We start from the raw sequence: 26274 nt of genomic DNA, 5'->3' as shown, positions 1-26274 counted from the left end.
TACTCAAATTGTTTCTTTCTGACAGCTTGCAATATTTTCTCCTTGACCTGGGAACTCTGAAATTTGGCTACCATATTCCTAGGAGTTTTTCTCTTTGGATCTCTTTCAGGAGGTGATTGGTGGATTCTTTCAATATTTATTTTACCATCTGGTTCTAGAATATCAGGGCAGTTTTCCTTGATAATTTCATGAAAGATGATGTCTAGGATTTTTTTTTTTGATCATGGCTTTCAGGTAGTCCCATAATTTTTAAATTGTCTCTCCTGGATCTATTTTCCAGGTCAGTTGTTTTTCTAATGAGATGTTTCACATTGTCTTCTATTTTTTCATTCTTTTGGTTTTGTTTTGTAATTTCTTGTTGTCTCATAAAGTCATTAGCTTCCATCTGCTCCATTCTAATTTTTAAAGAACTATTTTCTTCAGTGAGCTTTTGAACCTCCTTTTCCATTTAGCTAATTCTGCTTTTTAAAACATTCTCCTCATTGACTTTTTGAACCTCTTTTGCCACTTGGGTTAGTCTATTTTTAAAGGTGTTATTTTCTTCAGCATTTTTGGAGGTCTCCTTTAGCAAACTGTTGACTTTCTTTTCATGATTTTCTTGCATCTCATTTCTCTTCCCAGTTTTTCCTCCACCTCTCTTACTTGATTTTCAAAATCCTTCCTGACCTTTTCCATGGCCTGAGACCATTGCATATTTATTTTTGAGGTTTTGGATGCAGAAGCCTTGACTTTTATGTCTTCTTCTGATGGTATGTCTTGCTCTCCCTCATCTAAAGGATGGAAGAAATACCTGTTCCCCAAGAAAGTAACCTTCTATAGTCTTATTTTTTCCCTTTTTTGGGCATTTTCCCAGCCTGTTACTTGACTTTTGAGTCCTTTGTCAAGTGGAGGGTATACTCCAGGGACCTATAAGTTCTCACTTCCTCCAAGGTGGTAAAATCAAGGAACAGGTGTTTACTTCTTTACTGGCCTGTACTCTGGTCTGGAAGCAATCACAAGCTTTTCTGCCCAGGATCTTTGAGTAGGGTTCCCTCTCCAGAGCCTCCACCAACTCTACCACACTAGTACTCTTCCTCACCCCAGGGCTGCCACTCAGGGCTGAGACCCAGATCAGCCCCTGGATTCCCCCAGGGTCTTTAGGTTGAGGGCTCCAAAAATGGATGCTGTGTGGCAGTGACTTGGCTAGTGTCGGACCCTGCTCCCTTCTCATCTAGTGAAAGAGCTTTCTTACTGACTTTTGAAGCTGGTGTGCTTCACGACCAAGGCTTGGTTGCCCTCCACTCTGAGCCCAGTACAATAGGCCTTTCCTGTCTGCGTTCCATGCTGCCTTGGGCTGGAAATCTGTTTCACTACTTCATTTTGTGGCTTCTGCTGCTCTAGAATTTGCTTAGAGTCATTTTTTAAAGGTATTTTATTGGCTATGGGAGGAGAGCTATAGCAGGTTCATCCTTCTACTCTGCTGTCTTCCAGGTCCTCCTTTTCATTATGACTTTCAGGTAGTCCAGTGATTCTGATGTTGTCTCTCTTGGATCTATTATACAGATCAGTTGCTTTTCCCATGAGATATTTTACATTTTTCATTATTTTGAATTTGTTTGACTGATCTTTGATGTCTTCTAGAGTCACTAGCTTCCACTGACCTGATTCTAACTTTTAAGAAATTGTTTTCCTCAATTAGCTATTGTACTTTCTTTTCCATTTGGCCAGTTCTACTCTTTAAGCAGTTGTTTTCATTTTTCAAGCTGTTGACTCTGTTTTTCATACTTCTCTTGCATCACTCTCATTTCTTTTCTCAATTTTTCTTCCACCTCTCTTATGTGATTTTAAGCTCCTTTTTGAAAGCTCTTTCATGAGTTCTTTCTGGGCTTGAGACCACTTCCTGTTTTTCTTTGGGTCTTTGCTGTTGTTGTCCTCTTCTGAGTTTATGTCTTGATCTTCCCTCTTACCATGATAACTTTCTATGGTCTTATCCTTTTTTGTTGTTTTTTGCTTATTTCTTCTGCCATTTTCCCTTTCTTTTAAATTTGAACTCCATTCTTGTGGTAGAAGGGGCACTGTCTCAGGCTTTTTGTGCCAAGAGGTGCAGGAAGCAGCTTTTTACCTGGTGCTGCACTGATACTGCCCTGAGGCCTACTTGGTACACTTTTGTCTGGTGCCATGCTGAGGGGGCAGGGTACGTGATGGCTGATGTTGCTGAAGGTTGTATGGATCTGGCAGTTTACCTGGTGTTGAGTTGAGGTCCTAGGAGTCATTTTTGCTGTGTGCTCAGGCCAGAGGGGTGGTTCAGCATTTCCCCAGGGCTACAGCTACAGCTGCTGGTGACTGCCTGTTTGCCCAGGATGATGCTGAAGTACACGGGACAGAGGCCTGGAGCAGGTGTCTGCTTGTTTGCTTAGTCATCCATACAATGTTTACCTATTTGACTGGGGCTACACTGAAACATAAGTCTGGTGGCTTGAGGTTGCCTCTTTGCCCTGGGCTATGCTAAAGCATGTGGCAGTTCCCAGAGCTGGAGTCTCTTGATCTCCTTGGCTATGATGAGGCACATGGTGGGGTATTGGTGTTTGCATTTACCTGCTCCACCACACTGGGGCTCAGAATCTACTGCTGGTTTCTTGAGGTGGGATTTGATGCTAGTGTGCTAGGATGCTTTCTTTCCTGGACTGAGCTCCCTATTTACCCAAGAGAGACAGATCTTTCCTGCTGATCTTCCAAGTTTCTTGGGCTCAAAGATTGTTTCTCTCCATCTTTTTGCTGGTTCTGCTGTTCAAGGATTTGTTTTGGGGCACTATTTTATAGTTGTTTGGAAGTGAACATGGGAGAGTGGTAGCAGTTTACTGCACACTCTGCCTTCTTGGTTCCTGGAAGTCAAGTCTTAGGTACTTCTAGTTAAATGTGTTTGTTCTCTTCTTTAAGTAAATCAATTTACATTACTTAAATATTTGTACAAAATTCCTATCTTCCATGTCAATGTCTATTCCTCTATCCATTCCTCATCTTTTAATATCAGTGATTTGTTTAATTAGGTCAGATTACATTGTAAATTTTGTGTCATACCTTTTAAAAATATTCTGTTACCTTCCTATTAATTCTAAACTTTCCTCTAATAAGTCAGACTGCACATAAATAATTGATTCAGGAATAGCTCCAACATCAATAATGAGTCATTTTTTGTCCATTAAAACACAGCCAAAGCACAATGTTTGTTTTATGATACAACCTGGTGTTTGCCATATTCAGAATTTCCAATTTTTTTTCAAAGAATTTATAACATATAGTTAGGAGGCTTTTCTGTGGAACATAACCCTTTGATTTCTCTCATATTTTACCACCAATCCATTTTTCCAAAATATTTTTTGCCAATGTCATATATACATTAATGTCTCTGAGTGTTAAGATATATATTGTTTTGCTGTGGAGGTTTTTGCTAAATTCTTTACAGAATTTTTAGACCTTTTCATCTTCTCTATAGCAACTTTTGGCATATAGCTGCTATTTTTCCTATGCTGGTCTATTTTAAAAAATATTTATCATGAACAGTGTAATATGAGTTCACCAAATGTCCCCTGCAATCATTCCTTGTTAACTATGGCCACAAAAAAAATATTTGCCCATCTATACAAGACTTGTGTACCATCTTTTCATTTACCTCCAAATTCTTTTTTACTTTCTGGTTTGAATATTAAACTAGGATATCAAAATTTCTTATTCCTCCTCCTCTTCTTCCCACATGTGGTCCATTTTTCCACTTGGGGTAAATACTCTTACATGTGGGTTCATAGGAATATAATTTTTGGTCACTCATATTTTGTATCATACAGTGTTTGAGTGCTAGATATTTAAAAATTTTATCCATCCATCCATCTGTCCGTCCATCCATCTGTCTGTCCATCCATCCGTCTGTCTGTCTGTCTGTCTATCTAGTGTGCAAACAACAGCTAAGAGGCCAGTGTTACTGGATCATGGAGTACATGGAGGAGAATAAGGCGGCTAGAAAGTTAGGAAGGGGCCAACTTACGAAGGGCTTTAAAAGACAGATTTTATATTTGATCTTAGAGGTAATAGGGAGTCACTGGAGTTTACTAAAGAGGTGATGTGGTCAGATTTGCATTTTAGGAGATCAGTTTGACAGCTTAGTGCATGAAGAATTAGAGTGGAGAGAGAGACTTGAGGCAAGGATGTCAGGCTGTGGGCTATTACAGCAGTCCAGATGTGAGATGATGAGGGCAGTGGTAGCAGTTTCCCTTCCTTTTTCTCCCTTCTTTTCAAATATGTTGTAGAGGGAATCCCTTCTCATATTCTGGTTAACCTTTGAAGTCCTTTCTCTGAAATTCTGTGATCTTAATAGCTCTTTATTTTGGAAATCTCAAATATACTTACTGTATAATATTATGTATAATAATTATTTGTGTATGTCTTATTACTTAACAGAACTTCAAACTCTGTGCAGGCAGGAACTTTGTCATTCCCTAACACTATGTTCTGTATAAAGTAGGCACTTAATATAGGTTTTTGAATAAATAAGTATTCCTTAACAGTTGGTATTGGATGGTGTGGATGAATTTTTGCTGAACTTGGCTGCATATATACTGATTTTAAAATTGAAATGTGGTGAGAAATAAATGGCCTGTCAGTTTCTGATTTCAAGGACCATATATTCTTTTATAGGTATGAAGCGTCCTTTAAGTCCTGACTACATCCTCGAAGATGGAATTATGAATATGGCTACTTTTCTACGAGGTTTTGAAGAAAAAGGACCAAAGCATGAACGCCCTGACTCTCAGTTGAGTAAAGAAAAAAAGAAAATTCTCTTTTCCTTCTGTGATGTGTGCAACATTCAGCTGAACTCTGCAGCTCAGGCTCAGGTCCATTACAATGGGAAATCTCACCTGAAGAGAGTGAAGCAACTGAATGATGGGAAGATACCTGCACATTCTTCCTGCCCTGGGTCACTTTTGGTAGGCACAAGTACAGGTATGTAGGAATGTCAAGAGGTCATTGTTTACATGGGTGAGTGGATCTTTTCTATTAGAAAAAAATGGTTTTGGGAAAGATGAGTTTTTCTCTTCATAACAGTGGTTACAAAAGGTGATATTATATTCCCTTGCCAAGGTAAAATTTCAGGAGCAATTTGTCACTTTTCAGTTTTTGATTATCAATGTCTGACACCATTTGTACATCAGAGCATAAGCCCTCCTGTATTCAAAGAGTGTGTGAACTTTTCCTAATGTACTTTTGAAACATATTTCCCAAATGAACAAATGAGATCATTTCTTTTTCTCATGAAAATTTGAGTTTCTTCAATTTTCTGAATCTGTTTTCTACTTAATAACTTCAAGTAGATAGTATGTTTAAAAACTGACTATTTATATTACATCATGCAGGAAAAAAATCACTAATTGTGTGCATTTCAAGTGCTTTCACTCCTTTATTGAGTTGCTAGCAGTATAATGATTATTGATCTAACAGTAGTAGAATGGAACTGATTTAACAAAATGTACTCCCTACTTCCAGAAGGTCAATCCCAACAACCCTCATTCCTAACCTTTACTTATTGTTGGAGTGGAAGCAAGAACTTAGTCTTGGTGTTCCTATTATGGTCCCTGACTTTTCCTAGAACATTTATCTTACCTTTGGGAAAGTGATTTTTTTCTTCGTGGCCATCCAATTGGCAGTGTCCACTGTGAAAGGACAAAAACAAAGATATTACTATCTGGGGAAACTACTACAAAATATGGAAATCATATCTGTAGGAAACAGAAACAAGCACACTTTCTTTAATTTGTAAATTCTAGGTTAATTTGTCTGAGGTACAGTCTATACTTGAAGCATGGTAAAGTGAAAATGCCACATGTAGGAATTTCCTGCATGTAGGGATATTTCTAAATGCGGCATTTCCATGAATATGTGACAAGTTGATATAAATGTCATGCATGACAATAGTTTACAAAGGAAAAACATTTCTACTTTTTTTCTTTTATAGCTAGTGTTATAACATGTCAGTGACCAGTATGAGAAGTAATCTTGCAACATCTACTGTTCCTTTGCATAGACACTTAAGTACTTAGGTACATGGGTGCTTAGATACTTAGGAACATAGATATTTAAGTACCTAGACAATCAGTTAATTGGACAATTAGACACTTAGGTAAGTAGCTACTTAGGGATGTTGACATTTAGGTACCTTGGTAATAAAGTACTTAGGTATGTAAATATCTGTGTGCTTAGGTGCAGTTATTTAGATATTTATGTAATTGAGTACTTAAGTACTCAGAGAAGTAAATGCTTAGATACTTTGGCACCAAATACTTCTGTATTTAGGAAAGAAAAGACTTAAGTATTTTAGGTAATTCGGTATATAGATACTGAAGTACATTGGTAATTGTATTTGGGTATTTCAGTATTTATGAAGTTAGATATTTATGTATTCACATATGTGAAATGTGACTTATTAGCTTGAGCTGATTGATTGAACTTAGATTGGCTAAATCCAATCTACACCAGTTCAAACAGGTCTAATCTGGTTTAAATCCATTCATACTGGTCTAAACCAGTGCAAATGGTTCAAACCAGTTCAATTAAGTTCACATTGTCTTAAACTAGTTCAGTTTAGTTCAAACTCATTCAGACTAGCTTGATCTGGCTCAAATCAGCCTAAACTGGTTTCAGCTAATCCAAACTGATTCAGTCCAGTTCAAACTAGTCTAAACTGGTAGAACAAAGAGACTAAATACATAAGTATTTAGTAATCAGTTATTTAAAGACATAGTCAATTAAGTAATTAAATATATAAGTAATTAGGTTATCTGTTAACCAAATACTTAATCAAGTAATTAAAAAACCAAGTCCCTAGGTAATTAGGGACATAGTAAATGTCCACATCCATAGCAAATTAGGTACTCAGGTAATCAGTTAATTAGGTATTTAGATATGTAGGTACTTAGTAATTAGGTATTTAGGGAACTTGGGGACAGAGGAAATTAGGTACTTAGATATAGAAGTATTTAGGTAATCAGTTATTTAGGCACTTAGACACATAAATAATTAGTCACTTTGGCAATCAGTTAATTAGGTAATTTGGTAGTGAGGCATTTGGGTACATAGTTACAGAGGTAGTTAGTAAGGAATTTAGATATTTATTTATGCTCTTCTCTGTGTGAACTGAGATACGCTAAATGAATGGCCTATCATTGTTTAAACCAGTTCAATCCTGTTGAAACTGGTACAAAACAATTTAAACTAGAACAAACTGTTCTAAACTGTTTCAGTCCTGATTCAAATTGGTCAGAACCTATTCAAAGCAGTCTAAACAGGTTCAATTAACATTAATCCAGTTACAATCAGAAGTCTGGTGCTAATCTGTTCATTCTACTTCAAACAAGTCTGTTTAGGTTTTGGTACAGCAATGTATTTTGTTACTAAGGTACATAGGAATTTAGGTAAAAGGTAATTTGGTACTCAGGACAATTAGGAACATAGCTAATTAGGGACATATTCTGTGTCTATGACTATACTTAATTAGACATTTAAGGAGTCAGTTAAGAAATTAAGTACTTTGGTATTTAATTTAATTTAAGGTACAGAAGGATTTAGGTGCTTAGGTAATCAGTTAATTAGATACTGAAGTACCTAGTTACATAGGAATTGAGTTAAATATACTTAGGTCAAGTTCAAACTGGTCTAAAACAGTTCCAAGTGGTCTAAACCAGTTCAACCCAGCTCAAATCCATGAAAACCAGTTCAGTCTTACCCAGTAGGCTTTAATCTAGTTCTGATTAAATGTTCAGTTTTAACCTGTCCAATCCAGTTCAAAAGGGTCTAAGCTATTTAGATGCAGAAATACATGTTTAGTTGCTTAGGTAGAAAAGTATTGAGTTAAAATGTAATCAGGCATTTAATTAAAAGGTAACTGGTTATTTTTCTAGAGCATTCCAAGCTCGTATTGGTCCGATTAGCCACAGCTGGACACACTGGAATTTCACTTTATCATGGTGACATCATTTTGTTTTGTTTTGTTTGCATGCTGTCTCCCCCATTATATTGTGAGCTCCTTGAAGACAGGGACTGTTTTTGCTTTTTGTTTATATCTCTAGTGCTTAGCATAGTGCCTGACAAATAGTAAGAACTTAATGATTGTTGACTTGGCATCTTCCAATATAAATGAAATGACAAAGATGGAAGAAATTAATATGAAATATAAGAAAATGCATTTAACCAGTTAATTGCTGAAAACTGCTTAATATTTTTCAGGCATTCTCTATCTTGTTTTGTGATGTTGAAACCTACCAGTAGAAAGAGGTACTAGGAAGGGGAGAGTAAGAAGAGACAAGGATGATTGAAGCATCTACTTTTGGCTCTTCTTCCTATTCCAGAGGAGATACATTCACTCCAAAAAAACCTTCTAAAGGCCTATTGACATTGGCAACTTGTGCTACTGCCCAAGTCCCAAAACAGCATAGAGATGAATTTCAGTGGTATTATGCATTTATCTTCATGGCCAAAGGTAAACTGCAAAATGCAGACCAAAATTCTCCTTTTTTCCCTATCCAGTATTCTTTTACTACGTAGGCTCCAAACAGACATGTTCTTCTCCCATGTGTCCCCAGCTTCAAAATGGCCCCTTTCCCAAAATCTAAAATCCAAATAAGTGAGGAGGAAATTAAGGATGTTATATACTTTTGTAGAAACAATTGATATTAAGGAGTAAATGAATGATCTAACCTTCCCAAGGGTTATTTGATTCTTTAAATCAACCAAATCTCCAACTGGTATGTTGAGGTTTAGGGGTGCTGGGACCCCTAAATCACAACATGTGGGTCCTGCCTGAATGAATTCTGCCCAATTCTCTCAGCCCAAGACAAGTTTTATTAAAGATCCTCCATATTGGCCAGACCCTTAAGGAATCTAAACATTTGTATCCCTATACAAATAATAAATAAATACTTTAGTACGTAGATAATTAGATACTTAAAATACTTAGGTATACTTAGGGGCATAGACACTTAGGCGCTGAGGTACTATGACTCATATAGGAACCAGGTTGATTATACTTTGCTCCTATTCACACACTCATTATTCCTCTAGTCAAACTGGTTTCATTGCTCTTCCCTAGATTTGACATTCTACCTCCTAAGTCCATGTTTTTGCAAAGATTGTACCGCATTTCTGGATGCAAGTGGGCCAGATTGAATCTGAGCACTTTCATGGAAACAAATTGATCTTATATACAGAAATCCTGTGGGAGAGATCTTGGGTTGGCCAAGTAGTCTGGAGTGATTGGAGGAGGGGTCTAGGAAGGATTTTGATGGGAATGGGGTCTAGATAGGATCAAATGGGGGAAAGTAGCCTGAGTAGATCCCATTAGGAGATAACAGAGAATGGAGGGAGATTGTGTGTGTGTGTGTGTGTGTGTGTGTGTGTGTGTGTGTGTGTGTGTGTGTGTGTGTGTGGTGGGCCCCCTCCCCCCCTACAATGAAAGACCAGTTGAGAGGATTAACGGAATGGGTATATGTCTCAGCCTAACACTAGGTCAAGTGGAGAAATTCAAGGAAAGTTCAAGGGGATTTCCAGGGCCTATACCCTGTCAGGTATTTAGGGAAAACGTTTTTTAAGCCTCTGTCCTGTTACCTGTAGACATCATACATTTTTCTCCTACCCTCCCTTCCATGCTCAACTAGTTAATCATGGAATAATATTTAGGATGTGCATTGTTGAGCAACATGGATCTAGCACATGGCGCTGGAAATACACATACTGGCAAACACACATAATATTCTTATGTCTCCCTATGCATTGTATGATTTTTCACTTAAGTTGAAGACTCCTAAGTAAAGCTGCTTATTTTAGCACTACGTTCATCTCTGACTTTTGTCTTAGGAATTATAAGGTTAAACTTACATCACTGGCCTGTACACAAACAAAACATGTAGTTATGATATTTTTTTATTAAGGTTTTATTTTTGATGGGCCAAGGCAAGGCAGTTGGGATTAAATGACTTGCCCAAGGTCACATAGTTAGTTAGTGTCAAGTGTCTGAGACTGGGTTTGAACTCAGTTCCTCCTGACTCCAGGGCCCAAGCTCTATTCACTGTGCCATCTAGTTGCCCCATGATGTTTTTTTTAAGTTTGCAAAGCTTATACTCCTGTGGAAGCAGCCAATTATGGCAAATTGTGGTTGATGATAATTATGGATTATAATATGTTGACAATATATAGCATTAGTTAAAAGTGTCATTGTGCTTACAAATTCTGATTTTGTGAAGAAAGACATATTGGGATAATCCAGAGAAAAGTCAAATTGTCTACAAAGATGGACAACTGACTTCAGTATTTTGATTAATTACGGAAAGGGAGGTTGCTATTATTGTTTGCCCTTTGTTCTGGAAAAGACAAAGGAAGGTGGTGCCAAATGACTTGCAAATGAATTGGATTTAAGTGAGGTAGGGATGTGCCAGATCACCAGCCCCACTTTCTTCTCCCAAGCCAAGTGGGACCAGTGGCAAGATATAAATCAGGAGGACTAGAGATAGCCCCATGCAGTGGGAGACCTTGGTCTTTTAAAGCTAAGGTAATTCAGAGTTCTCCCTTTGACTAAGGCAACATCCATTCAGTGATAAATGCTGGTTAAGAAATGAGCCAAGGAACATGACTAATATGAAAGTGTGTTTAAGAAGACTGTATGTGTAGAGCCCATATAAGATTGCGTGCCATCTTGTGGAAGGAGGGGCAGAAAATGTAAGACTTATGTAAGTGATTGTTGAAAATTGAAAACCAATAAATAAATTTGAAGAAATATAAAGAAGTGATCCAAGGAATGGCCCTTTTTAATCTAACAAAAAAAAAAATCAGTCTGGGAGGGGAAGACCCTCTCAAAACATAAACAATTACCATATTTTCACTCTGAGCCATCTGCACCCAAACAATGACCACTAAGTGGTGTTTGTGCTGGGAACTATTGTTGGTCAATCAATGAGAGAAATGTATATAGTGTCTATAGGGAACAAAGGACATAGATCCAAAAGAAGGGAGACAGTGAGAAGCCTGCCCCCAAGATCCTAAAGGAATATATTTCTTAATAAAGAAAGAAGGGATTGTGTTGCATTGGAAAGAATGAAAAAATTGAAGGCAAGTGCATCTCCAGTTTATATCTTTCCTCTGACACTTTGCAAAGTAGAGCAAGTTACTTAACTTGTCTGTGTCTCAATTTCTTTATCTGTGTAAAGGGAATAGTGATACTTATATTACCTACCTTAGGGGTATGGTGAGGATAGAACAGGGACTAGATTTGCGATTGCATCTGTCTAAGTAACTAGGAAAGTTTCTCCTCCTGTTGGGGCTGGCACTTTCCCTACAGTTTATCTTCTTGAAGTGTAGTCTAAACAAAAGCCCGGAGAAGGTCAGTGATTGGCCCACAGTTCTACATCCAATATGTGCCTGAGACCAGACTTACCTGCAAGTCTCTTGGTATCTATCATACTACATTACTTCATTTGAAGAAAGTTCTTTACGTACTTTTATATATACATGTGAGTTATAATTGTTTGTATTGAGATTGTCATACATCTTTTTATTTTAAAAAACATTTAAATAGGAGAGAAAAATGAAAGAAGGAAAATAAAGATGCCCTTAAGTTTGACATTGTTTTATGGTTCTGTGTTTATCATAAAGTTGTTTAGGCTGGTTCATATTTCTGATTTTATATTTATTACTCAGGAAGCTAGGTGGTAAAGTAGAGTGCCTGGCTTGGATTCAGGAACACTCCTTTTTCTGAGTTCAAATCTGGACTCTGGCCTAGCTATGTGACCTTGGGCAAGTTGCTTAACCTTGTTTGCCTCAGTTTCTTCATCTGCCAAATGAACTGGAAAAGGAAATGGCAAACTGCTCCAGTATCTTTGCCAAGAAAACCCTAAATGAGGTCATGAAGAGTCAAACACAACTGAAAAATGAGTGAGCAACATTTATTACTCCTTTTGGATTTCTGCTTAAATATTAGTTTTTCAATTGCATATTTGCTTTAGTACCTAGATTTTATTTTTCTTGTAGGTGGGAAAATTTGGTACCCTTCTAATTACGTAAAAAAAAAATTCTTGAAAGAATTTCTATTTCTCATTTTTAAGGGTGGTATTCTTAGACAGTGCAGCACACCAGAGCGTGCTGGATTGGGAGTCAGAAGTAATGAGTTCCAATTTTGATTCTGTGACTACCTCCCATATAACCTTGGGCAAGTTATTCAGCCTGTCTTGGCCTTGGTTTTCTCATCCATTAAATGAGGTGATGGGCCTAGATGTATTCTAAGATTTCTTTCATGGCTAAATCTATGTTATTCTTTCTCTTTCTTGCTTTCCATGTATCCCTTCTCTGCTTAGATTATTGACCTCCTTGGCTTCCTTTAAGTTCCAACTAAAATCCCAGCCTCTACAGGAAGCTTTCCCTAATGCTCCTTAGTTCCAATGCTTTCCCTTTGTTAATTATTTAATATTTATCCTTTATATAGCTTGTTTATATATATATATATATATATATATATATATATATATATATATATATATATATATATATATATACATACACACACACATATTTTGATGTTGTCTCCCCATTAGATGGTGAGTTCCTTGAGAATAGGGACTGTCTTTTGCCTCTTTTTGTATCCCTAATGCTTAGCACAGTGCCTGGCATATGTAGTAGGTGCTTAATAAATGCTTACTGAATAAATTAATGTCCTTCATCATACCCTCTTTTATTTTTTGGAATATACCTCTACTTTTCTAGTGTTCGCATAATTTTTCTGTCATTCTTTTTGTTGAATAAGTTTTATGGAGCATTCTCTATAGACTTCACTCTTCACAATTCGCCCCACATGGTTTCAAAATCTCAAATTCACCCTCAAGTTTCTTTTGCCAACCATTTTTTTTTCACTTTAGAAATAAACTCAAATGTTAATACTAAGAAATGGCCACAAGGTGGTGGTATAAGTACAGAGAGTGTCCAACTACCTCATTTCAGAGCATGGTGATATATCTTAATATGAGGTAGATCCATTAATGAATTCTTCCAGAAAAGAAATACAAATATAGCACTTCTCTCTCTCTCCCTCTCTCCCTCTCTCCCTTTCCCTTTCCCGCTCCTTCTCTCTGTATCTATCACCTTCTCTGTCTTTGCCAGAAAAATGAATATAATAACAATATGATTTTAAATTAAGATGTTAGTGAATAGTTATAGGTAAACTTAACTGAAGTTGAGTCATACTTGATTGAATCCTGGATAGATGAAAATTTTATAGAATTATAGATTTAGAAGTAGATAGGAATCCATCATCTTCATTTTATAATTGAAGAAACTGAGGCCCAGAAACAGCTCAGAGGCACAGTGTTGATAAAATGCCTGGCCTGGACTCAGGAGGATTCATCTTTGTGAGTTCAAATCTGGCTTCAAATACTTACTAGCTATATTTGCCTCAGTTTCCTCATCTGTAAAATAAGCCAGAGAAGTAAATGATAAACCACTCCAATACTTTGCCAAGAAAATGGAGTCACGAAGAGTCAGACACAACTGAGAAAACAACTGAATGAGAGCCAAGGTCAGTAGAGCCAGGGTTAAGTGGCAGCCCAGGTCTTCTCACTCCAAATCCAGTATTCTTTCCACTGTCTAGTATTGTCTTATAAGAAAAACAAGATGCTAGAATTCATCTTTAAAGTTGAAAGGGACCTAACAGTCATCTAGTCCAACCTCCTCCTGTTATAGAGAAGGAAAATGAGACTCACGGAGGGTGACTTGCCCAAAGCCACACAAGTAGTAAAGGTCTAAGCCAGGTCTCAAATTAAGATCTCCTGTTTTCAAATCCAGGAATTTTTCCCTCTCAATAACTCAATACATCATTAGTTTTAACTGTTTATTTCCCTCTCCATTCTTAATAGGTATAGCAAGTGTTTTATTCACGTAACCAAGCAATACTACTTCGGTAGAATGTCATTGACTGTGTTATAAAATAATTGACAAAGTTTGACTAAAACCTATTCATTTTCCTCAACAACCTGACTTTTGCACACTTATGGTCAGAATTCGTGAAATAATCAGATTTTGTTCTAGTAATCCCTAGTAATAACTGTCATTGCATACAGGATGAAATGGTTCAGTCTTATCAGAGAAATAAACCTAGTCTTTTGTAATTCTATTCTAGATGAATTTTCCTTTCTTTGCTTTAAGGAAGACACTAGTATTGTTAGTAATCATAATGTAGAAAAAACATGTTTTTCTTTTCAAAAAAGATATTTGTTTTACTTTGTGTTAAGGATCTTCTTTGGGAGTTTTACTAAAGAATTTGCTATGCTTTTAACTGTGAGGTCACTCCTACAAATGTTATCCTTCTATCGGTACAGAGCATTATCTGTAGAGTAAGAAAACCTAATTTCAAATTCCACTTCTAGTACTGTGTGACCTTGGACAAGTCACTATAATATCCCTGGGCCTCAAATTCCCCATCTTGATTTCTGGCAACTATTTTACAACTTATAGTCTTGGAGCATTGCCTGGAGCCCTGAGAAGTTAAGTTATTGCTCAGGTTCACACAGCCTGTGTGTCTGTCAAAGGCTGAATGAAGTCAAGCCTTCTGAGGGCAGCTCTCTATCAAGTTAGCATGCCTCCAGAGAGTGATAGTTTTTATGATTTAGAGAGGGAAATAGGAGGAGAGATAGGAGGGAAGAATATACACTGAATTGCCCAGGATTTTCCCTTAAGACAGATATGTCTTTGGTACTTTACAGGTACTTTCATAAATTATTCTGTAAGAGTTCTTCTAGTCAATATTACATAACCTCATATGTGGTATTGTCTGGGTTCAGGACTGAAGACCTTATTTGTAGTATACCTCATGAGCCCTTGTCCTGCAGAGAGGATACATGCATTCCATTGAAGGTTTCCATCTGAAAACAATTTCCCTTACTCAAAGAAGAATGCTTACTTTTCGCTGGATGTTGTCTTAAACTCTCCAATACAACTGATACTATGAACAAAGTATAGAGATACCTTTTAGTGTAGACCTCTTATCTTTTTCAGAGTTGGTTCCTATGACTTGCTGGTACAGTGATCAGCATTTCTGCAACCAAATTAAGATATGTACTCTGTCTACGCCTTCTCAGTCTTCTTTGCTAGATTTTCATTCATGTCATACCTACAAAAGTAATTTTCATTAAGTGTATGTCTGAATCTGTCACTCTCCTACTCAAGAAGGTGGATCCCTACTATCCATAGGATGAAATATAAATGAAAGAGAAACTCTTCTGTTTTCTTTCTTGCATCATCAGCTTCCTGTTGGATGTTTTGATCCAGGTGTCCTGTAGACATATGAAACTCAATATGTCCAAAACCAAACTCATTGTCTTTTGTCCTGAAACTGACCTCTCTTGAACTTCCTTACTATGTGAAAGACACCCAGTTTGGCAACCTTGGTCATCAATGATTTGCTATTACTCTTCCCACATACATAATCAGTTGCCAAATTTTGTTGTCTCTGTAAGGCGCAACATTTCCCATAAAAAAAAAAAAAAAACCCTCCTTCCGCTACTCCAACCACCATCCTAGTTCTAGTGCTTATCACTTCTCATCTGGGCTATTGTACAGCCTCCTAACTTGTTGCACTGCTTCAAATCTCCGCCCTCCCCCACACACACACATACCATTCCAATCCATCTTCCACCCAGCTGACAAAGTGATTTTCATTAAGCGCATGTCTGAATCTGTCACTCCAGTACTCAATAAGGTGGATCTCTACTACCCATAGGATGAAATATAAACTCCTTTATTTGGCATTTAAAACTCTTGACAACCTGGCCCCTTTCTATCCTTTCAGTCTTCTTCCATATTTACTCCCTTCCAGATCTTCTTCAGCCCATCCATAATGGTCTCTCACATCATTGCCTGTCCCTCGTTTCTGGAATCCTGTCTCTCCCAGTCCTACCCCTTAGAGTGACTGGCTTCTTTCAAAATTCATCTTTAGTGTCACCTTGAACAGGAGCTCTTCCTGGTTCCCCTGGCTGCTGATACCTTCTTTTCAAAGGTTACCTTTCATCTACTCTGTATGAATATTTTATACATATTTATATACACACATACATACACATATGTATATGCACTTTTGCCTCTACTGAAGTCCCTTAAAGGCGGGGAGAATTTTTACTTTTTCTTTGTATCTTCAGCTTTAGCACAATGACTGGCACGTAAGAAGTACTTAACAAAACTGCTTACTGGTTGGTTGATTGACTAATATTCCTTCTACAAAGTCTTATTAAAGTTGGTTCACTCCCAGTATGGTCAGTTTATTTAATGGGTATCTCTAGGAATTCTACCAAGTAAAATGTAAATTTTCCCCAGTATGAAAACTAAGGGTCAGGGGTACAAGTGGCAGTAGTTTTATTTTCTTGCACTCATATAGGCATGGACATTCAGAACCAGTGCACACTTTATTTGGACACTGGATTGGTAAATTTCATTGAGTTGATAGTATATGGCTTAATAGGGTCTTCTTGTCAGGAGAGTGTGTGGAACCATCAGAGAGAAAAGGGGTCAGGAAGAGTCCTTATTCGCCAAGCTGTTCTGGCTTCCATAGAGACCTGGAAGTTGAGTTGAGTCACGACCAAGCTGGTATAGACCAGTGTCAATTCATAGGTACAGATAATTAGAGTTAGGAAGCTTAGAAACATCTAATGAAATCCCTTCAATTTACAGATAAAGAAATAACGATTTGTCCTTCCTTAAACAAGTAGTGGACTGCAGAGCCAACATTTGAACCCATATCTGGTGACTCCAAAAACATTTTTTTTTTTTTACTATATACCCCATTGCTTCCCCCCCCATTCTATTCTATCTTCTATAGTCAAGAAATATTTAACTTTAGTATCACAACTACCTGTAAGCAGAAAATCTTAAATGCAAAGGATCCTGAATAACATTAAAAAATAATAAAGGCAATTCATATTTGATTTTTACATTTAAAAACTTAGATGTGGGACTTTTTTTCTTCTGTTTTTGTTTAGGGGAAGAAGAAATAGAAAATACATGGAAAGTGATATTTCATACCTTATTAAAAATATGGACTTTAAATATATCCTGAGTCTAAAGGGATAACAAAAATTTAATTATAATATACCAGTTTTTCAAACTTTTAAAATGAAATGAGATACTGAACCTAATTTTTAAGTATTGAAACTTGTCTAGAGACAATTAGCATGGGTATCTGGGTGGTGAGTGATTTGAATCTCTGAAGGCTGACTTCAGAGACGCTGTGTCTTAGTTTGAAAAGAGAACTCAGCAGGCTGAATATTTTCCAGGGAGAAAAGGCTGTCAATGATTGTAGGCTGAGTAGAAATTTTGGTGCAGTGAGTTTAGCTCCCAGATGAGGAATTTTATATCACATTATCCTGGCCAGATTTTTTTTACCTTCACCAACATGTTCAATATTTAAAATTCATATCAAAGCATCCCAGGCTAAGAACTACCATTGGTGCAATATGTTCTCAATCCACTTGGGACATCCCCACAGGTAGGCATTGAATTCATGGTAGGGGTGACTAGCTTTTAGGCATATGCCTCAGAATTTGACTTATGGTCCTTCTTCTGTTCTTACCTTACCCCTCAATGTATCTGGAGGTTAGAACAATCCAGTAAGCTATCATGACATTGGTTGTACAGGTCATCATGCTAGGCAATTGCATATATGTATATATAAACATATATTTCCATGTATATATATGTAATATATATGTGTATATGTATATATGCATATGTATTATAAATGTATGTTTTATAAAGATGTAAATATATATCACTATGATGTTAACATATTGAATAGTCTGCTAAATTTCTCTAATACATGTATTGGATAAATGCATTCATTACATGTATAATACAGATAGTATATATCTGATATTAACATCTTAGTGGTCACTTCATTCTTGCCATCTTGGAATATATAGAACCCAAGCACACACACATATACACATGCACACATACACACACACACACACACACACACATACCCCTAGATAGTTAGTTCATCCCATATGGAAACATTTATTAATCAGATGTTTATTGTGTATTCACTAAGTATAAGGTGCTGTGCTAGCTAATATCAGTGCTATAGGTATATCCTGAGGGTCAAGTTAGAGGAGGATGCCAGGTCCTGAGAGAGAGTTGGTTGTGTTTGAAAGCCTAGTTAACACTTACAGACCATAATTAGTACCATTTGAGGACTAAAACAGCAATTAGCTACTGATACGTTGGTCACCAAGAGTTAATACAGCTTCTCTCACTGCTCTATGCACCGCTTCCCTCCCTTGAAACATTTTATTTCCTATAAAACTGTTTCAGGGGCCCATGATAACTACCTGTGCTAGATACCATGCAAGTCATGCCTGCCCCTTGCCTTAATAATTGATATTCTAAAAGAAGAAATGTGGGGGATGCCTTAGATATATGTGACATGGAGTGATGATACAGTGGCTCTCACAAGCTAAGCAACTATTTCATAGTCAGCAGTAGGTTGGATTGTTGTGCCAATGAAACCAAAATTGTGACTTTAAAGCCCCCAACCAATTAGTTGGTTTTATTTAGTTCTACAGCCAAGATCTGAACTCTCAACTCTAGTCAACCATTTTATAGACCTATACACTGGGAAGAAGAAAAACTAAATAAAAGAGTGTATAAAGATGAATATTAAAGGATTGATGCCACTCAGAATGAAGTTTTTAGTGGAATGCCCAAGGGATCTCTCTTTAATAAAACGTTTCAAAGAGGACAGATGTAGTAGATTGAATAAAGTCATAGGAAGCATATTTATTAAGTCTCAGGCTACCACAAAGTAACAAGGGACAGTTGACATATTATTGGATGACAGAATTGGTATCCAGAAAAACATGATGGCTAGAATGATGGATTAGAAGTGATAAGATGGAAGTTGTTAGGGAATAATCGTAGAGCCCTGATGTTTAAAAACATCAGTTGCATAAATATGGGATGGGGGAGATACAGCTTAACAATCATTTATATGAAGAGGACCTAGAAGTGTGAAGCAGCTGCTAAAAAGCTATTTTAGTAATAAGCCACATTAATTTGCAGTTGTGAGGTCAAGGGAGGTGATAGTGACACTGTATATAGGCTGTTCGTACTATGGTTGGAATTCTACGTATAGTTTGAGGTGGCACATTTTAGAAGGGACATAGAAAAGCGGGAGTACTTCCAAGGAAGATGACAAGGTTGGTTAGAGGTTGCATGAGGAGCAGGTGATGAGACTTGGAATGTTCAGAATGTTCAGCTTGGTGAGAGAGAGCTAGGGGACTGTGGGGGTGGTTGCCTTCAAATATTTGAAAGGTTGCCACATAGCAGTGTGTATAGACTTATTGTCAGTTGGTCCAGAAGGTGGGATTAGGACAAATGATTGAATAGAAGTTAGTGACAACAAGGTTTCAGTTCAGTATAAGATCTTTTTAAAAAAATTAGAGCTGTTCAGCCACCAAGTGTCCTCTTTCACAAAGAGATGAGTTTGCTATCCCCTGGAAATGTCCAGAGGGTGGTTAGACGGCTCAGGGGATAGAGTGCTGGGCTTGGATTCCTCTTCCTGAGTTCAAATTTGTGTTCAGACGCTTACTAGCTGTGTGACCCTGGGCAAGTCACTTAACCCTGTTTGTCTCAGCTTTCTCAACTGTAAAATGAGTTGGAGGAAGAAATGGCAAACCACCTAAGTATCTTTGCCAAACCCCAAATGGAGTCACAAAGAGTTGGGCACGTGTGAACAAACACACACTCTGGAAGTGTCCAGAGGTACTTGTCAGGGAAGCTATGGAGGGGATGCCTGAAAGGGATGGGAGCCTAGATCATACCCTGTGCTATGAAATACAAGTCCTTCAGAAACACAATATGAAGCCAGTGCTTCTCTCATGGTGAGTCAATAGCACATGATTATTAGATATTTGCATATTGGAGTAAACTTTATTATTTGTGGTGCTCTGAACCACCATATCACTTGCATTTCCCTCATGGAATTTAGAGCCTGCTGTGTATTACAGGTGTTTTGCCGTTTTGTTTTATCCTTTCTACTGTATTGTGTGCTTCTTCAGAACAGGAACTCTCTTGTTTCTGCTTGCATTCTTTCACCTTCTTCCATCCCCTAGCGTTGTGCTTGGCATGTATGTTTTGCAATTATTTGTTGAACTGAATTGAAATTGAATGGTTTTCTGTCTTGGTGATTGTTTGGAATCATTTGATTTTTGATCTTTGAACACTGAGTTATCACTCAGAGGTCAATGGGAAGAATATGTTCATGGTGAACAGCCTGAAACAAATAACAAACAAGGAACTATGAAATACTGGAGTAAAAGATGTTACCGAAAAAGATGGACTGAATATGTGGTGAATGTGAGGCTTAACTGATGGGCAGCTTACGTGCCCTACCATTATGCTGAAGATGCTGAGAAACAAAGGATAAGGATCTCCATCATGTTGGGTGTACCCCTTGGAGGGAACTTGGAGGAGACATGAACCACAGTTGTACAGGATAGGCAGATGTGAATGAGTTTCATTCCACATCATTTGACAGAACCATATCAATGAAGCTGCAGCTTGATTTGAATATTTCCTTTATAGTACTTGGATATTGGTCTTTGATTTTTTCTGAGATCTATGATTTTACCAGTATGAATGCTCCTTCCACTGTCTAGGCATAGTAAATGGTTTTATGAGTTGTTTTGTCCAAAACAATCCATCACCTGGTGGACAACCTTTCAAGGATAAGCCTCTTTTCGTTTAACCAGATGGGTCTTCAGACAATGATCTGTGACCAGGCTTGTTTTCAAAGATGTCACAGCTTGGCAGGATCTGCTAGAGCTGGCATGTAGCTTTAGATGTACTTCCATGCTATGATGAGAACATGGGCAGTGTAACCTCAGAAATTAGCATAGCAAGAGGAGATACTTGGGCTCATGGCTTTAAAACAGGAAGGGAACTTAGAGGCTACCTAGTCCAACTCCTTTTTACAGGTGCAGAAATTGAGACCCAAAGAAGTTGCATCTTTCCTGAGATAGCACAGGTCAGTCAGTCAAGAAGCATTTATTAATGTTTACTGTATGTTAGACATGATGCTAAAAAATTAGGGATAAGAAGAAAAGAGAAAAAGTCACTGTCCTCAAGGAGCTTATAATCTGATGGAGACACCATAAAAACAATTCTGTTAAACAAAATACAGGAAAAATTGGAGATAATCTCAGAGGGAAGGTGCTAGTTTTGAAGGGGACTAGAGAAGGCTTCTTGAGTGGCAGCTGGATGGTGTAGTTGATAGAATGATGGGCCTGGAATCAGGAAAACTTGCTGCATGACCCTGGGCAAGTCACCTAATCTCTGTCTACCTCAGTTTCCTCATCTGTAAATTGGAAATAATACTATCCTCTACCTCTCAAGGCTGCTGTGAGGATCAAATGAGATAACATTTGTAAAGCACTAAGCACACTGCCTGTCCCATAGTAGGTAACTTAATATGTATGTTTCCTTTCTTCCTAATTTCTGGCCAAACTGAATATTAGCGGAGACTTGAAAGAAACCAGGGAAGTCTGGATGTGGAGATGAAGGGGAGAAAATCCAGTCATGGAGGACAATCAGTGAAAATGCACAGTTAGGAGATGGAGTGTCCTATATGTTGTCTATGTGATGATACAGTAAGATAGTAATTTACAGAGGGAAGAATCAGACTTAGTCCCTCTGACTGCAAGAATAAGCATCCTTTCCATGATTATCACTTGTACTCGGCCAGCCTCCTCTTTCACTAAAGAACCCAAGAGAAGGGGCCAAGAGCACAAGTGGTAGATGTTTCAAGTTAAAAAAAATAATCCATGGATCTTTAAATAGTAGGAATATGGAGCATTTAGTGTCAGGTCCTCTAGAGAGGCACTCTCACTGTGCTGTGAACAATCTAGTGTTAAACAAGTTAGGATTAAAGTTGTTTTATGTTGGTGATAGTGGTGATGAATGGGGTCCTTAATTCTATATCCCTTGTGCTGAGGTTCTTATGTTATGCTGTTTTTCTGCATGATTCCATGTGGTGATTTCTTGGAACTTTAACCCCTACCTCCCATCACCATTAAAAAAAAAAATCTAGTATTATGTTGCAAGTATTCTTAAAAGAAAGGTATTGTATATAACAGAGTATGTTTGTTGCTGTTATATAGACAGGTGTGGTTTTTTTGTCTGAACTTAAGATATATTTTTCCAGATGAATTATTTGACTATGAATGATCAAGGCATATACTAGTCTCTGTGAGCACTTGGGAGAAGAAAAGGAATACATTCACATAGTCTAGTTAAACATGCAAAAGGGCATCCTGGCCATTGAAATTCTTCCTTGGTTCTGAAATTCTGAAATGTGAATCTTAAACTATGGATATTTTTACTTTCTGGAAACTATGGAAGGAAGGTGGCAGGATGCTATATATCGTGTTTTCTCTTAATGATTTCTCTTTGTTTTATAAACTATTCTTGAGGAGGACATAAGACTTTCCTTTGGGCTAATGGGAACTCATAATTAAGACAAGGAAATTGAGGCTTAGCTCAAACTATTGAAATTTTGAAGGGTTCACTTCTGGACATTGGTGACCCTTATATCTACCATCCCTATACCTTATCCTCTACCTGTATCTGTAGCATGACTGTTCTCAATCCTTTGCGTTGGTCCCAGGCTGCTAGCGTCCCCATTACTCCCCTCTTTCAGGGTTAGGTGTCTACCATGACTGTGACCTTCATTACAATTGCCTACTACACACACACACACACACACACACACACACACACACACACACACACACGTTTTCCCTCTCAGAATATGGGGGATTGCAAATTGTTGTCTTTGCTATGGTACAATATACTGGGCACTTTGGGAACCCTATCACCTTAGTTACACAATTGAACCCACCTTCAAATAACTTGATTGAAAACTACTCATGGTACAATGAAGGTAAAAGCCAATAAGTGACAGATGTAAGATTCCAAGGCATTCCTGTATCCTACAATTGCTTCTCTAGTATTGCCTCATATTGTTCTCCCCATCCTGGCAACAGTGCCCCCAGAAGCCACCACCTCTCTTCCCTCTTTCCACAAGTGGTAACACTGGCACTTCTCATGAATTCACATTGCAGACACAGCTAATGGTTGTTGTAATTTAATAAATTACATGAGACCATTTGTAGTATTAAATGTCACATAATAAATTTTAAAAGATGGTAGTATTTTAAAATGTGTCCATTCATCATTTATGAAAATAAGCATTTTAACGGTAGAAACCTAGCTCAGTTCCAACTTGGATTATTCAGAAGGGTATAAGAGATGCCATCTTGGGTCAGATCAATGACCAACAAGTAGTCAACCAAGCGTTCTAAGAAGTTTTGTTGAGACAATATCTTCAGAGATTAGTTAGATACTTCAAAATAGTTAGATGCTGTTGTGACCTTATCATCTATGAGTTTGTAAAAGTCTCTTTTATACTCATTTGTATACTTTTTTTTATTAGTTATGTTTATATTCACTTACAGGTATTCCAATTTTCTTTAACATATAGAGCACTTACTTTTTTTCTTCCTAAATTGATTCAGTTGTGTGTACTTTCTGATTCTTTTGTGTCTCCTTGCCCTTCTCTGAGCATTGCTACAGTTCCTCAGTTTACTGATTTATACATTCCTATTTCCTCCTGCTATACTTTCTTGCCTCTTCATAGGGATGTTCTCCTTTTTCTCTTTATGCCCTATCATTTTGTGTTATTCTATTCATTCCTAATGGCTTCTTGTATTGCTTATTCTCCCCTGATTTTTGGCATTGCTATTTTTCTGTTCTTGCATGATTTCATTGCCACATTCCCCAAGCTTCCTTGTTCTCCCTTTCATTGTGACAACAACTCTCAGCCTACTACTCTCTACCCAACCTAGTAAGGTGATGCTGTCAAAAGACCTCTCCAAACAAACACACATCTATTCAAATACAGATTCTCAACTCATAGGTCAATGATTTTTTTTTAACAAAAGCTTCTATAATTCCTGTGGACTTCCTAATCAAATATTTCTTTTCCGTGTTAAACTCTTGCTTCTTCTCTAGAGAGCATTGTCGTCATTAGCAACAACAGCATTAGTATCATTGTCATCTTCAAGAACTCATCTAGTAGGATCCTTACTTCCTAGGAACTTTCAACTCAAAACCAATAGATCATCATAAATGACATATAACTAAGCAAATGCTGAATTAGACCAATGCTACATCAATGATAAAGGAAAAGCAGCATAAAATCATTTGATTCAAGATTGTTTTAACTGTGGAATTAGTTCTAGTTAACATTCATAACTAAAATTGGAAGGGGGAATTGGGAGGCTAAACATGGCCACAAATTAGCTGTATCCCATCCTATATCCTTCTCTTTCTGAGTGTCAACCATGATGTTGTAAAAGGAGACCTGCATTTAAGTCCCGGGTCTGACAAAGACTGATTTTGTTAGCAATTTGTATGAACCTCAGTTTCCTTATCTGTATAATGGGGAGACTAACGACTATAGAAAATGATTGTGAAAGGAATTGTTTGTTGACATGGATGGGCAATATAAAGATGAGATATTATTAGGACCCACAGTTGTCTCAGTCTACACCACTTAGATGCTATTCTTTCCAATCTTGCTGCAGCCATAGAGGTTTATTGTAACCCTCTGGTAACTGCTAAGAGAGAGAGAGAGAGAGAGAGACAGAGACAGAGACAGAGAGACAGAGAGAGACAGAGACAGAGACAGAGAGAGACAGAGAGAGAGACAGACACAGAGAGAGACAGACACAGAGACACACAGAGAGAAACAGAGACAGACAGAGAGAGACAGAGAGATAGAGAGAGAGAAAGAGAGACAGAGAGACATGGAAGAAGGGAGGGAGGGAGGGAGAGAGCGAGAACATGAATCTGCTATGTGTAGAACACTATGGCTGGCAGTGGGAAAGGTACAAAGCCTATCTAGGTAAAGCATGATTCTTATTTTTCTGGACCATACTGCAAAATGGATCAAAGAATAGAGATGAAACTGGGCAAAGATTATGGCTCTATCATCCTCCATATGTGAGGCACACACAGTTTCTCAGCTAGGTCTTTGACTTTTAGGCAGTCTAGTTTTCCTATTTCCCCCAAATCCAGCTGTCTCTACACCAGTTCTTAGGGGCTGCCATGATCAAAAGTGCCCTGATCTCTAGCATTCTGAAAACCAGCTGTGATGTGTTTATCTCTCCATAGACTTTTTAGGTCAACTGATACCACAAGGATACTGCATTAAACGATTATGGATGTTGCTAGAGCCATACAATATACACTGATTTTGAGGACTTTCCCCAAATAGAAAGGGTTTATTGTATATTAGATCCTGAATGGATAAAGCCATCAAGAATGCAGAACACATGCTGTTCTCCAAACAAACCCTTGTTGTGTTTCTTGGAAATATTAGTTGATAAAGTCTCATTCTTATAGCTTTGTGACTGTTTGATTAAAAAACGTGTATTAGTTTTTGGGAATATATATGTGTATGTGTGTTTGGGGGTGGGGGGAGGTCACATCACATGCAGTGATCTCAATAAAGTCATCATTTCTATTGCAACTTTCTGGGGGATAAATTTGTCTTGTGCTTTTATAAAGAGTACTAACTGCCTCATGCATTTATAGTTTGGTAAGGAAAGAGAAAAATGCTCTGAAAAGTAAAGGTGTGAATTATTGCTGTGTGTGTGTGTGTGTGTGTAAGGGGCAGATCTGTGGATTGGGTGAGCAATGGGATTTTTTTTCTTTAATCTATTTTCACATTCCTTTCTTGCATGTATGTTATCCTGTGCCACAGAATGCACTGAAATCTTTTGTATGCATGAACTTAGTTTGCTGGGAAAAGGCATCATAACTGACCCATGTTTACATTGCCTTATACTTATACAATTATCATTATTTATTTTAAAGACAAACACTTAGTAAAAATGTGCATAAGGTAGCCTTTAATGGATATCTGTGGTCACATATATGGATTTCTTCCCACCATCATAAATGTAAATGCCTCTGCTGCTTTCATTTGCCTGTACAGAAGGCTCAGTAACCTACAGCTTTTTTTGATTTTTTTTGCAGCCTTTACAATCATAAGTCCTCCTAATCTTGACTACTGATTTCTTCTCTGTCTCCTGCTCATTGTTGAAAAGGCAGAGCTATTTTTAACGTTCCCACACTTTAGCTGGAGGATCCTTCCTTGGG

The 26274-nt window shown here is 37.6% G+C and overlaps 1 protein-coding gene across 5 annotated transcripts in view; it reads left to right on the top strand.

Moving 5' to 3' along the window:
- The window catches only part of ZNF385B (zinc finger protein 385B), a 510100-nt gene that overhangs the window by 130294 nt on the left and 353532 nt on the right, over positions 1 to 26274 (top strand). For all 5 annotated transcript variants that reach the window (XM_072612530.1, XM_072612529.1, XM_072612528.1 and 2 more), the window contains exon 2: positions 4669 to 4974. In XM_072612530.1, coding sequence (XP_072468631.1) covers positions 4671 to 4974 — 304 coding nt within the window. In that variant the 5' untranslated portion in view covers positions 4669 to 4670. The remainder of the gene's footprint in view (positions 1 to 4668; positions 4975 to 26274) is intronic.

The sequence above is a fragment of the Notamacropus eugenii genome, chromosome 5, assembly GCF_028372415.1.
Source record: "Notamacropus eugenii isolate mMacEug1 chromosome 5, mMacEug1.pri_v2, whole genome shotgun sequence".
Classification (NCBI taxonomy): Eukaryota; Metazoa; Chordata; class Mammalia; order Diprotodontia; family Macropodidae; genus Notamacropus; species Notamacropus eugenii.
The sequence above is the reverse complement of the archived record's forward strand: the minus strand, read 5'-3'. Positions and strand labels throughout refer to the sequence as shown.